Here is a 15,682-nt window from a genome sequence, read left to right as displayed (position 1 = left end):
TCTGTCACCCTCCCCCTATTCACCTAGTGACCTCGGCTTCAGGCTACTGAATAGAAAGCCGAGCACGACCCGGAAGTCGTCCTTTCCCTTTCCTTCTAAGTAACTGCGTCCGGCTTCTTCGGCTCACTCGGCGGCCTGGAGCGCTGCCTGGTAGCTAGCGCAGCCGCCACTACGCCGGCGGGGAATTTGCTCCGGGAACGTCTTGACCGTGAGCGTGGATGGTGGGCGGGAATGAAAGGGGCGGAGACGAGGTTACGCGTGCGCAGTGGCGTTCGATTGGACGCCGACGCACGTAAGTACGTACGTACGTACGTACGCACGCACGCACGCCGGTCCTCCCTCCCTCCGGTACTCGCGCCACCGCGGCTGCCCCCGCGTAACCCAGTACCACCGTCCACCCTGCTGCCGAGATGCTGCGGGTCTGTCAGTTATCGGGCGTGACCGTTGCCGCCCAGGTGAGCGCGGGAGTGGAGGCGCGGAAAGAGCGCGTGAGGAGGTGTATTTGGGCCTTGAATGGGAAACCAGGGAGACCTTGGCTCTGCGTAGGCCTTAGGAAAAGGCTTGTGGCAGGTTGCCGACCGTACGAGACTGGGGCGGAGCGGTGAGGCAGTTAACTGGGAAGTTATGTCGACTATAGGATGACTGAGGGCTATTTTGGGGTGTGGTGGGGTGTGGAGAGAAGGTGGCGGGGAGGCCGGTGCAGGGTGAGGGGTGCGGCTTCGGGGCCGTGTCATCCAACCAGCACCCCGCTGTCCCAGTCAGGGACCAATCCTAGCTCCTAGCGCCTGGCTCGCCGGTTGGGCTCGTGAAAGCAGTGGGGTTCGCGCAGCCAGCGTGTGAAGGTCGAGGTGGGGAGAACTACATCTCCCGGCAGAACGCGCGCGGTCTTGGCTTGTTGCATCTCTGATTAGGGGGTTCTCGGACTGTTGGACTGCCGGGAGATAAGAGTACGCGGTTTGCGGGGTAGCGGTGGGTCAAGGTTGTATTCATCCGTAGGAACTGCCTTTCTTTTCGCAGGAGAGAACACCGCAGAGCTACTTTTACTCAGTAAATAAAACACAAAGACTCCGGGAACGGGAGAGGACAGGAGTCATGACCTTGTACTCCTTTCTGAGATAAACCCGGAGTGGGGGTGGGGTTTCCAAGAGGCACAACGGTGGCAGACCTAGTCAAGGAGTCCAGACACCTTAATCACCTTTAGTTTTGCCAACAAATCAAAGTAGTATTCTAATTTTTTTAAATTAAGTCTGTTTCCATTGGTCACACTTGTCACAGAAGTGATGTTTTGGCAAAGAGCAACCTTTCTGAGTAGACTTTCCTTCAGAACTAGACACAAAGGGCTTAGAGGACGCGGGGTGCCAGTGTACCATAGCCCTCTCGGAAACTACAGACTTGCGAGTGGCCCTGTGCTCTTGCAGTAGTCTTCTAACCTAATTGAAAAGAAGGGAAAGAAAGGTGGTTATCTTGAGGACTGAAAGGCAATGTTGCTAACAAGCCTGTTTAGAATTCAGTTTGTACGTGGTCTTTTTTTTTTTTCTGTGGAAGAGGGGAAGATTTATTTGCACAAAACCGACTTGTAGAATCATTCTAATATAGTCTGATGAGATTGATGGCTGCTCAGTGTCTTTTTGAAGGCTTTGATTCTGCTTAAAAATTATTTTTAAAGTGTTATTGGGAATTGGGTGAAGGTTTACAAAGCAGATCAGTTTTCTGATTAAAAATTCATAAGCATTTTGGTTTATCTCATTGATTATAGCCCCATGATGTGTTTCCTATTTCTGTTTCTACTTTTCTAACCCTCCTAAATTTGGTCCTTGGGTAAATGCTGCTCTTTAGATCCCAAATGGTGGATTATTCTAAAGTGTGTGTATGTGTATTTTTTGCCTCTTACAGACTTGGAATTTGCATGGTGGTCAGCTCAAAATCACCAGCCGCTCAAAGGGAGAAAGATGGGGCTTTCTACTCCCATTAGTCTCGGAAACTCATGATAGGGTCTCAATGAGTTGGCATCAACTCAATGGCAGTGAGTTTGGTTTGATTTTATACACCTGCTATCGTTTAAATGAAAATTTAGTCATGGGTTAGCTTCATTTTCAGAGACCTGAAGAGTGACTAACGGGATGGGGGGTTTCATTGATTTCTACTGCACCAGTAAGCTTTTTATTGTTTTTCTTTAGGAAACAAATGGAGTGTGTGACCATACCAAAGGCAAAATATAAATAATCCCATTCCTTTTAGGGGTTTTGTTGCACATTTTTCTTCCACTCTATATAGGACCTCCTAATGTGTAGTTGGTAATAGTAGCCAGGCACCATCTAGTTATTCTGAGACCCTGGCCATTGATACTGATGTTTGTATGGTCTATTGGACTCTGTGTGTGTGTGTGTGTGTGTGTGTGTGTGTGTGTGTGTGTGTGTGTATGATTTGTGGCAAGTCTATTTTTCCAAGCATGCTATTCTTTTCCAAGAACTGATATCTCCTGAGAACATGTCCAAAATATGTGAGATGTAGTTTCATTTTTAAGGAACATCCTGGTTGTACTTTTTTTTTCATTTTGTTGAGGGCTCATACAACTCTTATCACAATCCATACATCCATCCATTGTGTCAAGCACATTTGTACATTTGTTGCCCTCATCGTACTCAAAACATTTGCTTTCCACTTGAGCCCTTGGTATCAGGTCATCATATTTCTAAAGAGTCTTCCCTTTTCAGACACATACTGACATTTTTAAAAATCATTTTATTGGGGGCTCTTACAACTTTTATCACAATCCATATATCCATCCATTGTTTCAGGCACATTTGTACATTTGTTGCCATCATCGTTCTCAAAACATTTTCTTTCTACTTGAGCCCTTGGTATCAGTTCCTCATTTGTTTTCCTCCATCCCTCACCCTCATGAATCTTGGATAAATTATAAATTATTACTTTGGTATCTTACACTGCCTGCTGTCTCACTTCACCCATGTTCCTGTTGTTCTTCAACCGGGGGGTGGGGTGGGCATTATATGTTGATCATTGTGGTGAGATCCCCCATTCTTCCCCAACATTCCCCCTACCCTTCTGTTATCACTATTTCCATTATTGTTCCTAGGGGGTTTATCTATCCTGGATTTCCTGTGTTGAGATCTCTTATCTGTTCCAATGTACATGCTCTAGTCTAGCCGAATGTGTAAGGTAGAACTAGGCTCAGGATAGTGGGGGTGGGGGCAAGCATTAAAGAATTAGAGGAGTGTTGTGTGTTTCATTGGTGCTATACTGCACTCTGGCTGTCTCGTTTCTTCTTTGAGGGGATTTCCAGTTGTCTATAGGCAGTTGGGCTTTGGATCTTCTGATGCCTGATATCTGATCCTATTGACAGCTCGTGATCACACAGGCTGGTGTGCTTCTTCCATGTGGGCTTATTGCTTCACAGCCAGATGACTGCTTGTTTTATCTTCAAGCCTTTAAGACCCTAATACTATATCTTGTAATAGTGGGGCACCATCACTTTTTTCCACCCCATTAGCTTATGTGCCATTTTGTCTTCAGTGATTGTGTTGGGAAGGTGAGCATCACAGAATGCCAGGTTATTATAACAAAGTGTTCTTGCATTAAGGGCGTGCTTGAGTAGAGGCCCAATGTCCACCTGCTACCTTAATACTTAACATATAATTATGTGTACATAGATCTACTTCCCTATTGTTATATTGATTTTGTGTTTAATGGAGAATGTATCCCCTCTCTCAGTGGTGCAGAAAGTTTGTGGGTTAATATTTGATTAAATAAGAGTTTAAAAATTAGGCTCAGCATTCAAATAATAAGAAAGTGGCATTAGTTCCCTATGATTGACACAATTGTGGGACACGCAGTGTTAGAAAGTGTGTTAACTCCTAAGGGCCAACAAATGATCCTTGAACTAACTACAAGCTTTTCTTTTGTGAAGTGTTTTGTTTTGTTCTTTATCAGTGATTTGCTTTTGTTGCTTTGTTGTCTGGTTGTATACTGTTGCTTTGTTTTCCTCTGTCTTGTTTTCGTGCATGTTAGTGTCTCCACAGGTCTGTCTGAATAGGACAGGCTGGATGAACTATCTGGAGGAAAAACAATGGGACCAACAGTTCGGGGGGGCGGGGATTTGGGGGGGGCAAGGGGGTAAGGAAGTGGTGTCAAACATAGGGACAAGGGAACAGCATGGGACCCAAAATGGTAGAGAGGGGGGAGTGGCAGGCCTGGTGGGGAATGATCAAGGGTAAGGTTGCGTAGAGAAGAGGTATAGCTGTAGCCCAGGTGGTGACGGAGCATGGTAGTAGGGCAGGAGGAAAGTCAAGGGCGAAGGAGGAAAGAGCTAGGAGTCAAAGGGCGTTTATGGAGGTCTAGACAAAGACATGTACATGCAAATATATATAGGAGGATGGGGAAATAGATCTATGTGTCTATATTTATAGGTCAAGTATTAAGGTGGCGGAAGGACCTTGGGCCTCTACTCAAACACTCCCTCAATGCATGAATACCTTCTTTTATTAAATTGGAACTCTATGATGCTCACTCTCCCGACACAACGGCTGGAGCCAAAGTGGGTGAACAAGTAAATGTGGTGAAGAAAGCTGATGGTGCCCGGCTATCAAAAGAGATAGTGACTGGGGTCTTAAAGGCTTGAAGATAAACAAGCGGCCATCTAGCTCAGAAGCAACAAAGTCCACATGGAAGAACACACCAGCCTGTGTGATCGCGTGGTCCTGAAGGGATCAGTTATCAGGCATCAAAGAACAAAAAATCATATCATTGGCTGCACACCTCCATGATAGGATCGCTGAAGACAAGTGGGTGCATAAGCAAATGTGGTGAAGAAAGCTGATGGTGCCCAGCTATCAAAAGAGATAGTGTCTGGGGTCTTAAAGGCTTGAAGGTGAACAAGCAGCCATCTAACTCAGAAGCAAAAAAGCCCACATGGAAGAAGCACACCAGCCAGTGCGATCACAAGGTGCCAAAGGGACCAGGTATAAGGCATCATGCAAAAATATATATATATGTATATATATGTGTGTGTGTGCGTGTATATATATATATTTACCATATTGAATGAAGGGGGAAGTGCAGAGTGGAGACCCAAGGCCCAAGTGTCGGCCACTGGAGATCCCCTTATAGAGGGGTTTAGGAGAGGAGATGGGTCAGTCAGGGTGCGATGTAATACCGATGAAGAACACAGCTTTCCCCCAGATCCTGGATGCTTCCTCCCCCCAACTACCATGATCCAAATTCTACCTTGCAGGGCTGGATAGGGCAGAGGTTGTACACTGGTGCATATGGGGGCTGGAGGCACAGGGAATCCAGGGTGAATGATACCTTCAGGACCAAGGGTGTGAGGGGCGAAGCTGGAGAGTGGAGGGTGAGTGGGTTGGAAAGGGGGAACTGATTAAAAGGATCCACATGTGACCTCCTCCCTGGGAGATGGACGGCAGAGAATGGGGGGAAGGGAGACTCTGGATAGGGCAAGATATGACAAAATAACAATGTATAAATTACCAAGGGCACATGAGGGAGGGGAGAAAAAAAAAGAGGACCTGATGCAAAGGGCTTAAGTGGAGAGCAAATGCTTTGAGAATGATTGGGGCAGGGAATGTGTGGATGTGCTTTATACAATTGATGAATGTATATGTATGGATTGTGATAAGAGTTGTATGAGCCCCTAATAAAATGTTAAAAAAAAAAAAGAAAGTGTGTTAGTCTGGGTAGACTAGAGAAACAGATTCAAAGACACTCACTCATGTGTAAGAGAGAACTTTATATTAAAGAACAATTGTACATTAAGAAAACATCCCAGCAAAGTCCAGATCAAGTCCATAAGTCCGATATTACCCCATATGTCAATACTAGTCCATAAATTTCTCTTTAGACTCAGACAGCCATGCAGTGATGCTGAATGTAGGAAGATCGCAGACCAGTGGGCGGAAAGTCTTGTGGATCCAGAGGCAGTGGAAGCATCTCAGCACTGGCGAGGGTCTCCATGTGGCTTTCTCCAGCTCCTGGGCTCTGATTCTATCATGGTGTCCATGTGACTTAGCAGCAGAGTGTCTGTGTGTATCTGGCCTCCAATGAGCTATTTTATCTTCATAGTGCTTCCAAATGAGAAGTCACATCAAGGTGGGACCTGATGACAGGCTAAGCCCCACCCTTTCACAAGATGTCAGGAATTCTGTAACTGCCACAGAAAGTATGTGGGGAAAATAAGCACCTTCAGTGTTGGTTACTTTGATAAATTTTGTCCATGTTGCCAATTTTGTCTTTAGCAATTGATCCTATAGGTATACTTACATATTTGCAAAATGACTGTGCAGAGGTATACATGCATTATTGGTTAAACACATCAACACATCTAGAAACCCTGTTGGGTTTCCTGTTGGGTTGTTAACTCCAAGGTCAGTGTTAGAGTAAACCATCCTCTAACAATCGTGGGGGATCCATAGGCGTAACTGTATAGTTATATAAAGGTTATAATAAAGTGGTGGGAGATAGGAAAGTAATGGAGTCAGACACATTTCATGGTAGCATGCTCACAGCTTCTCTAGGTGGTCCATGTGGAGGTGGGAGAAGAGAGTGAGTCTTAGACCTAGAGATCAAAAATCATACCTTGATCTTTTTACAGGTTTTTTCTTTCTTTGAAAAATTTTGTTTCTTTTAATTAATTTATTCTTTTATGGGTCATTGGTTTTCTTTTTTGTTGTCATTGCTGTGTTCTCATTTGTCGCGTATCTTGTTATGGCTTGATTTTTGGTGCATATTATTAGCTCTACAGATCTATCTAGATAAGACTGTCTGGAGGAGATAACAATGGGACCAATGGTTCCGGGGGGACACGGAAGAGGGTGAGGCTTGGGTAAGGACGTAGTGCTGACCAACCCAGGGACAGGGAAGCAACAAGTGATCCAAAATCAGTGGCAAGGAGGGCGTGAGAGGCCTGGTAGAGATTCAGTAAGCACAATGTAACCGAGAGAAATTACTGAAACCCAAATGAAGGCTGAGCATGATAGTGGGACAAGAGGAAAGTAAAAGGAAATAGAGGAAAGAACTAGGTGACAAAGGGTATTTATAGAGGTCTAAATACTGGCATGCACGTATGTAAATATATTTATATAGGAGGGTGGGGAAATAGATCTACATGCATATATTTATAGGTTCACTATTAAGACAGCAGATGGACATTGGGCCTCTGCTCAAGTACATACTCAATACAAGAACATGTTCTATTAAATTGGCATTCCATGATGCACACCTTCCCGCCACGATTGCAGAAGAAAAATGTGTGCATAAGCAAATGTGAAGAAAGCTGATGGTGCCCAGCTGTCAAAAGCTATAGCGTCTGGGGTCTTAAAGGCTTGAAGATAAACAAGCGGCCATCTAACTCAGAAGCAACAAAGCCCACATGGAAAAAGCACACCAACCTGTGTGACCATGAGCTGTTGAAGGAATCATGTGTCAGGCATCATCAGAACAAAAAATCATATCATTGTAAATGAGGGTGAGTGCAGAGTGGAGACTCAAAGCCCATCGGTAGGCAACTGGACACCCCCTTACTGAAGGGTTGTGTGGAGGAGATGAGCTAGTCAGGGTGCAGGGTCGCAACAGTGAAACATATTAACTTTCCTCTAGTTCCTAAATGCTCGCCCCTGCCCCCCTTCTATCATGGACCCAGTTCTACCTTACAAATCTGGCTAAACCAGAACATGTACATTGGTACAGATAGCAACTAGAAACACAGGGAATCCAGGACAGATGACCCCTTCAGGACCAGTGGTGAGAGTGGTGATGCCTGGAGGGTGGAGGGGATCCAATTACAAGAATCTACGTGTAGCCTCCTCCCTGGGGGATGGACAGCAGAGAAGAGGGTGGGGGGAAATGTTGGACAGTGTAACATATGACAAAATAATAATTTATGAATTATGTAGGGTTCATGAGGGAGGGGACATTGGGGAGGGAGGGGGAAAAATGAGGAGCTGATATTAGGGGATCAAGTAGAAGGCAAATGTTTTGAGAATGATGATGGCAATAAATGTACAAATGTGCTTGACACAATGATGTATGTATGGATTGTGATAAGAATTGTACGAACCCCCAATAAAATGATTTTTCAAAATAAATAATATTCAGGAGGACTATATATATTAAAAAGAGCGAGTCTTTACTATTTGGGGACTTGTATAGGTAGCCAGAAATCATGCATATTCAGTAGTTACATATGTCACAAGGTGTGTGGTAACCACAGCAAAGTCCCTGAGCTCACAGGTGAGGAAACCTATTCCCTGCATTAGGAGAGGGCATGAGAGGGGATGGGTGCCACCATGGAAGGAAATAACAAGAAGGTCTGCTTCTGCAGGGAGACAGAATCAACCATGTGCTCACATTAAGACAGCATAGCTGTTAGGGGAGAATCTGTGGGATTATATTTAATGCAGTATAATGTACTAGGACTTTATCTCTAACTTACCAAAGTTGTGGCTTTCCTACCATGGAATACTAGCTTTCTAGATTCCCTCTTTATAAGTTAGGGAATATAGTCCTAGTCATATTTCCCTCAGTGTTAGTTTCCCACAGGTCAGCAGTTTGAATCCACCAGTTATCCCATGGGAGAAAGATAAGGCTTTTTGCTTCCATGAAGACATACAGCCTTGAAACCCCCAAAGCAGCATTTCTACCCTGTCCAGGAGGATTACTATGAGTCAAAGTTGACTCCATGGCAGTGGATTCGATGATAAAATGCTGTTACCCATAGAGAATGAACTCAGTGATACATTGTTAAATAGAGTTTAGTACAGAGCCAAGGGTATAGTTTACCATTTGTGTCAATAGAGGAAGGTGGAGGAAAATACATACATTTGGTTAACAGATGGGGCTGTCATGAGGCCGAGTTGGCTTCATAACAATGGGTTGCATAAGAATGTGTGTGTGTGTGTGTGTGTGTGTCTGTGTCTGTGTGTGTGTATAAGCAGACATCTGGGTAAGAATATCCAATTTCTCTAAATAGTTAAGAAACTGAGAATTTGTTGTCATTAGAACTAAATGATTGCGAAACAAGCATGAAGGAGATTTTGCTATGTATACATTTAAACCTTTTGCATTTAAAAAATTTAGATCTTAGACTTAATTAATACTGAGAATTGTAAACTTATAGTCAAATATAACATACTCCACCAAGGGAGGTGTGGGTCAGGATCATGAAAGTAGCGGGATAAAGAAACATGTTTACAGAAATGTTGAAGGGAATTCAGGTGCTTTCTAGCTCTAGTGTAATTTGGTTCTCTGTTACCCTGTCAGTTATCTACTCTTATGCTTGCTTCTTGATACTCTGATTAGCTAATTATCCACCATTAACAGTTTTTTGATTATTGATCTGAATATCTTATATAGGTAAAAATTGAACCTCAAATTGACACAGTTTTTTTGTTTTTGTAATATATCCCTCCTAAAGGAGCCCTGGTGTAGTGGTTACTTGTTTGACTGCCAACCACAAGGTCAACAGTTTGAAACCACCAGCTAGCTGTTCCTTGGGAAACAGAGCTTTTTACTCTCTTAAATAGTCACAGGGAAACCTACAGGACAGTTCTTCCCTGTCCTGTAGGGTCAGAATGGACTCCTTGGCAGTGAGTTTGGTGTTTGAATTCCTCCTAAGTCAACAAGCCTCATGGCACAGAGGCCTAAGTGCTTGACTGCTAAGAAAAAGGTTGGCTATTTGAACCCAGTCAGAGGTTCCATAGGTGAAAGACCTTATGTCAAATTATAGCCGAGAAAACCCCAAGGTACAGTTCTGCTCTCACATATGGTTGCCCTGAATTAATTGTTGGCTCCTAACAATAACAAGCTAAGAAAAACTACGCTTTGATGGCTGAGTAGTAGAATGCTCGCCTTCTATGAAGGCCCTGCCCATGGTGGCTTGCATGTTGCTACAATGTTGGACGGGTGTCAGTGGAGCTTCTAGACTGAGACCTAGGGAGAATGACCTACCTCTGATTCTGAAAATCACCCATTGAAAATCCTATGGTGTACAGTGGCCTCAGCTACTTACTTATCCTTGCACATGATAGAGCAATGATTAGGGTCAACTAAAGGGAAGTCAGCAAAATGAGCTGTTGATGTATGTGGAAATAGATGTGATTCTGTTTAAACTTTTAAACTTCCATGCTACCTGCTTTAGAGCAGAAGGAAACCACACGTTTCTCATAAAATTCTGTGTTCTTTCACCTGAGTGTAACACTATATCAATTATGCATCTACCTCTGGACGTTGGAGAAGAGTGAAAATTGCAGCTCTAATTGTGGGATGGTTTCATGTCTACTCTGTAATTTATTTCTTAGAACAAAGTATTTTTTCTTTCAGTAGTGATTACATAATAGCTTTATTTCTTAAAGAAATCATTTTATTGGGGGCTTGCACAACTCTTATCACAATCCATAATACATCTATTGTGTCAAGCACATTTGTACATTTGTTACTGTCATCATTCTTAAAACATTTGCTTTCTACCTGAGCCCTTGGTATCAGCTCCTTATTTTTCCCCCTCCCTCCCTCCCTCATGAACCCTTAATAATTAATAAATTATTATTTTGTCATGTCTTACACTGTCCACCATTTCCCTTCACCCACTTTTCTGTTGTCCATCACTCAGGGAGGGGGTTATATGTAGGTCCCTGTAATGAGTTACCCCTTTCTACCCCACCTTCCCTCCACCCTCCCAGTATTGCCACTCTCCTCACTGGTCCTAAGAGGATCATCTGTCCTGAATTCCCTGTGTTTCCAGTTCCTATCTGTACCAGTGTGCATCCTCTGATCTAGTCAGATTTGTAAGGTAGAATTGGGATCATGATAGTGGGGGAGCAGGAAGCATTAAAGAACTAAAGGAAAGTTGTAAGAACAAAATTTGAAAGGAATTTTACCCTACCCCACCCACCACCTACCGCTACCCACCCCTTATTCCTCACATGCAAGTTCAGTAAGTGATCTAGGGAGACTTTTCTCCCTTTGACTTGTTGCAGTGTGACTTTCCGATAGTTAAAGGATTTCATTTATAGATGCCATAAATTTGAAATTAATAGACATGTGTGGTTTTGAACTAGTTTAATAAAATATCCCCCAAATATTTGTGCTTGTTTATTTTATCTGAAGGGGCCACAGATTTTTAACAAACATTGGGGTATATGTACTTTTTAAAATGAAGATGACTGATGAGTTTGAACCACTGACTCTGTGGTTAGCATCTCATAGCTCACTGTGCCATCAAATGGTTTTTTTTGTAGTATTGAATATTCTTGTTTAAAAGTATGTTGGCTTTTAATCCAACAGTATTGTAAAACAAATCAAAGATTAATGAGGTGCTTTTAATCCAACAGTATTGTAAAACAAAACAAAGATTAATGAGGGTTTGCCTCTAGAATATGGTGTCAGTGAAAACCATCGCAAAAAACTCAGCCAAAGAGGGAAAGGAAAAGACCCATATCAATATTGGACATATTGATTCTGGCAAGTCCACCCCAACTGGTCACCTGATCTATAAATGCGGTGGGAGTGACAGAAGAACCATTGAAAAGTGAGAAGGCAGCTGCTGAGATGGGGAAAGGCTCCTTCAAGTCTGCCTAGGTCTTGAATAAGCTGAAAGCTGTACGTGAACGTGGCATCGCCATTGATATCTCCCTGTAGATATTATCAGTGTAGACCAGCAAGTACTACGTGACCATCGTCCATGGCCCTGGACATAGAGACTTTATTAAAAACATGATTATAGGCACATCACCGCCTGACTGTATTGCACTCAATGTTGCGACTGGTATTGGTGAATTGAAGCTATCTCCAAGAAAGGGCAGACCCAGTCAATGATCTTCTGGGTTACACACTGGGTGTGAAACAGTTAATTAAAATGGATTCTGTTGAGCCACCCTACAGCCAGAAGGGATATAAGGAAATCTGTAACAAAATCAGCACCTAAATTTAACACAATTGGCTACAACGCTGACAGCATTTGTGCCGATTTCTGATTGGAATGGCGACAGCATGTTGCAGCCAAGTGCTGGTATGTTCAAGGGATGGGATGTTACCTGTGAGGATACAATGCTAGTGAAACCACACTCAAAGCTCAAAGCTCTGGATTGCATCCTGCCACCAACTCCCACTGACAAGCCCCTGCACCTGCCTGCCTCTCCAGGATGTCCCAGCACTGCCCCTGGGCACAGTGGAGACTGGTATTCTGAAACCTGGCATGATGGTGGTTACCTTTGCACCAGTCACCGTTACCACTGAAATGGAGTCTGTTGAAATGCAACGTGAAGTTTTGAGTGAAGCTCTGCCTGGGGACAATGTAGGCTTCAATGTCAAGAACGTCTCTATTAAAGATGTTTGCTGTGGCAATGTCGCTGGTGACAGCAAGAACGACCCGCCAATGAAAGCAGCTGGCTTCACTGCTCAGGTGATCATCCTGAACCTTCCAGGCCAGATCAGGGCTGGATACGTACCTGTGTTGGATCGTGTTACTGCTCACATTGCTTGCAAGTTTGCTGAGCTCAAAGACAAGGTTAATCACTGTTCTGGCAAGAAGTTGGAAGATGGCTCCAAATTCTTGAAGTCTGGCGAGGCTGTCATCGTTGACATGGCACCTGGCAAGCCCATGTGTATGGAGTGCTCCTCTGCCCTCCTGGGTGGTTTTGCTGTTCAAGACATGAGACAAACAGTTGCTGTGGGTGACATCAAAGCAGTAGACAAAAAGACACTGGAGCTGGGAAGGTCACCAAGTCTGCCCAGAAGACTCAGAAGGCTAAATGAATATTGCCCATCACACTTCCGGTGGTGGGAGAACAGTCTCAGCACTGTTTGTTCAATGGGCCATTTAAGTTGAATAGTAAAAGACTGGGTAATGATAACGATGCATCATAGACTTTCAGGAGGAAAAGAATGTGAGCCATATCTTTCTTTTGGTGTGCCCATTTTAAGTTATTAGTTTTTAAAATTAGTACTTTGTAAATGGAAAACAACTTGATAAGAAATTTGTCACAGAATTTTAAAGAAAGCCATTAAAACAAAGTTTAGGGCAGGGGGAAGCCCATGAGATTTAGATGAATGCCTCTAGGAATTGCCTGGCTACATGCATAGTTGGGTCCAATTCCCAAATAAACTCACTGCCATTGAGCTGATTTCAACCTGTAATGACCCTCTAGGACAGGGGAGAACTGCCCCCTTGGGTTTCTAAGACTATCTTCTTGGGAGCAGAACTTGGTCTTCTGGAAGTTCATCCAGGAATATCCCCTGAATGGATTTCTGTGTATCCTATGTTTTCTAGATGTCAAAAATAAATTTACAAAGGTGAGAATAAATATACTGCTGTTTTGTTTTTACTTTTCTATCAAGAAATGACAAATTCCAATTATAGTCCAGGTACAATGACCATACTTAAATAAAGGCTCAAAAGTGATCCTTTTTTCAAATTCTTAAAGGTAGTTTATATGGCCTTGGACTGTAGAGGGCACCTCTTAATTTTAAGGATCTACAAATATATTCTGTGGTAAGTTGATTTCTGAAAGTAAATTTTTGTGTAATGCAGACATTTATAATAAAAGTATTATTTCCGAATTACCAACTCTGTCATGTTTTTGAAAATGCTTTGGTTGTAATGCTTTCTCCTTCTTCTGTAGAGTTGTCTCTGTGGGAAGTTTGTCCTTCGCCCATTACGACCATGCCGACGATACTCAACCTCAGGAAGCTCTGGGTATGTAGTATGTCTGCCTACCTCCATGGAATGGCTGCTCACACCCCTCTTTTTAAAAGTGGAGCTTTCTGTGGGGTGCTCTCTAGAACAGCCGTTCTCACCCTGTAGGTCGCTACCCCTTTGGGGGGGCTGTCGAACGACCCTTTCACAGGGGTCACCTGGTTCCTACAGTAGCAAAATTATAGTTATAAAGTAGGCAACAGAAATTATTTTATGGTTGGGGGGGTCACTACAGCATGAGCAAGTGTAAAGAGTCACAGCGTTAGGAAGGTTGAGAACCACTGCTTTAGAGCCTTATTTACATGAGGATAAAAGTATTGTGATGATTCTCTTGGCTCCTTGTGGTAATTAGATTGCATCTAAATCAGGCTCCCCTCCCCTCCAGGTACTGTGTTTCATTTGATGGCAAGCTGTGGCATAAAACGCATTCTTAATTTTATATTATTTAAAGGGTTTCTTATATTTTCAAAAATTTTTAAACGGGTGAGGCACCTTGAAACTTAAGAGTTCTTCATGGGTTCATAGCAACCTCCTAATTGTGAACATCTGAGTCTTAAAAAGATTTCTAGTCTAGAGGTTACTATTTTAAAAAAATAGATGAGGTGCCCTGGTGGTGCAGTGGTTAAGTGCCCAGCTGCTAACACAAAAGATCGGCACTTTGAACACAGCAGCTGCTCCACTGGAGAAAGACGAGGCAGCTCCTTTCGTACAGATTACACCTTGGAAACCGCATGGGGCAAGTCATTGATTACTGAATTCTACTTTCTACGGTAGACACGTTATAAACAAATCAGGGAGAGAAGATGTGTAGCTGTGGTGTTGAAATTGGGTGCTGCATCAGAATCAGTGGTAGAGAAGAATGTCTTTGAGCATAGCAGTAGCCCAGTAAGTAGGAAGGCTAATAAATCTAAATGTGTCTCTTATTTCGTTCACTTAGATTGAGTGCTGGCAAAATTGTGGGAGCTGGACTCTTATTTGTTGGTGGAGGTCTTGGTGGCACTGTCCTGTATGCTAAATGGGATTCCCATTTCCGGGAAAGTATAGAGAAAACCATACCGTACTCAGACAAGCTCTTTGAGATGATTCTTGGTTCTGCACCTTATGGCGTTCCATTGCCAAAGAAGCCGGTAAGACTTTGCAACAATGTTTTGTTATAACCTACCTAATTGTAAGTGCGAGTTGTGTTGATTTTGTTTTGTGCTGCTTTTGTTTAGTTTATTTTTTCATCTTGAAGATGTACAGATTTATATTTTAATCAGTAGGACTTTAATCAGTAGAATTTTAATTCAGTAGAACTTGCCAGGTATGTTTGTTGCTGCTGGTTAAATTGAACTTAAAGTTTGCAGATGAGTTCTTATCCCTTTGGGGTCCTAGACATGCTTTCATCTAGCAAAAAACAAATATCATCCACATGAAACTGGAGAGATGGCTCAGACAAAGATGGCCCTCGGTGCCTTCTGTGGCCTTTAGCCACACCTTTGCAGCTGTCAAACTGCTGGAGACACTAAAACATGAATGAAGAATGGCCACAGCATAGAGCCTCCTGGGGATAGTTAATAGTGGCCCCCTTTAAACCCTTCAACATAGCCACAAAGTGTTCAGCTATGTCCTGATTGGTTGACCGTATCTTTTAGTAAGCTAACTTTGTGCCTATTTTTTAGTTTCACCTTTTTACCCATTAGCCAATTTACTTATTAGCCATTACACTTAAATTCTTCATTCAAACATCCAAAAACCCAACCCACTAAGCTTGAGTTGATTCCTACTCATAGTGAACCCATGGGACAGGGTAGATCTGCTCCACAGGACTTCCAAGGCAGTAAATCTTGGTAGAAGCCAACTGCGCCTCTCCTCTGTAGAGGCTGCTGCATACAAACCACCATTCTTTTGGTTAACAGCTGGGCACGTTAACCATAGCACAATCAGGGCTTCTTTGATTCAAACACTGTTGCCTGAAAA

General features: G+C 43.2%; 1 protein-coding gene across 4 annotated transcripts in view; it reads left to right on the top strand.

Moving 5' to 3' along the window:
* The first annotated feature begins 307 nt into the window (after positions 1–307).
* Positions 308–15,682, top strand: part of IMMT (inner membrane mitochondrial protein) — a 33,974-nt gene continuing 18,599 nt past the window's right edge. For all 4 annotated transcript variants that reach the window (XM_075563104.1, XM_075563102.1, XM_075563103.1 and 1 more), the window contains exons 1-3: positions 308–455; positions 13,650–13,723; positions 14,661–14,850. In XM_075563104.1, coding sequence (XP_075419219.1) covers positions 411–455; positions 13,650–13,723; positions 14,661–14,850 — 309 coding nt within the window. In that variant the 5' untranslated portion in view covers positions 308–410. The remainder of the gene's footprint in view (positions 456–13,649; positions 13,724–14,660; positions 14,851–15,682) is intronic.

The sequence above is a fragment of the Tenrec ecaudatus genome, chromosome 11, assembly GCF_050624435.1.
Source record: "Tenrec ecaudatus isolate mTenEca1 chromosome 11, mTenEca1.hap1, whole genome shotgun sequence".
NCBI lineage: Eukaryota > Metazoa > Chordata > Mammalia > Afrosoricida > Tenrecidae > Tenrec > Tenrec ecaudatus.
The sequence above is the reverse complement of the archived record's forward strand: the minus strand, read 5'-3'. Positions and strand labels throughout refer to the sequence as shown.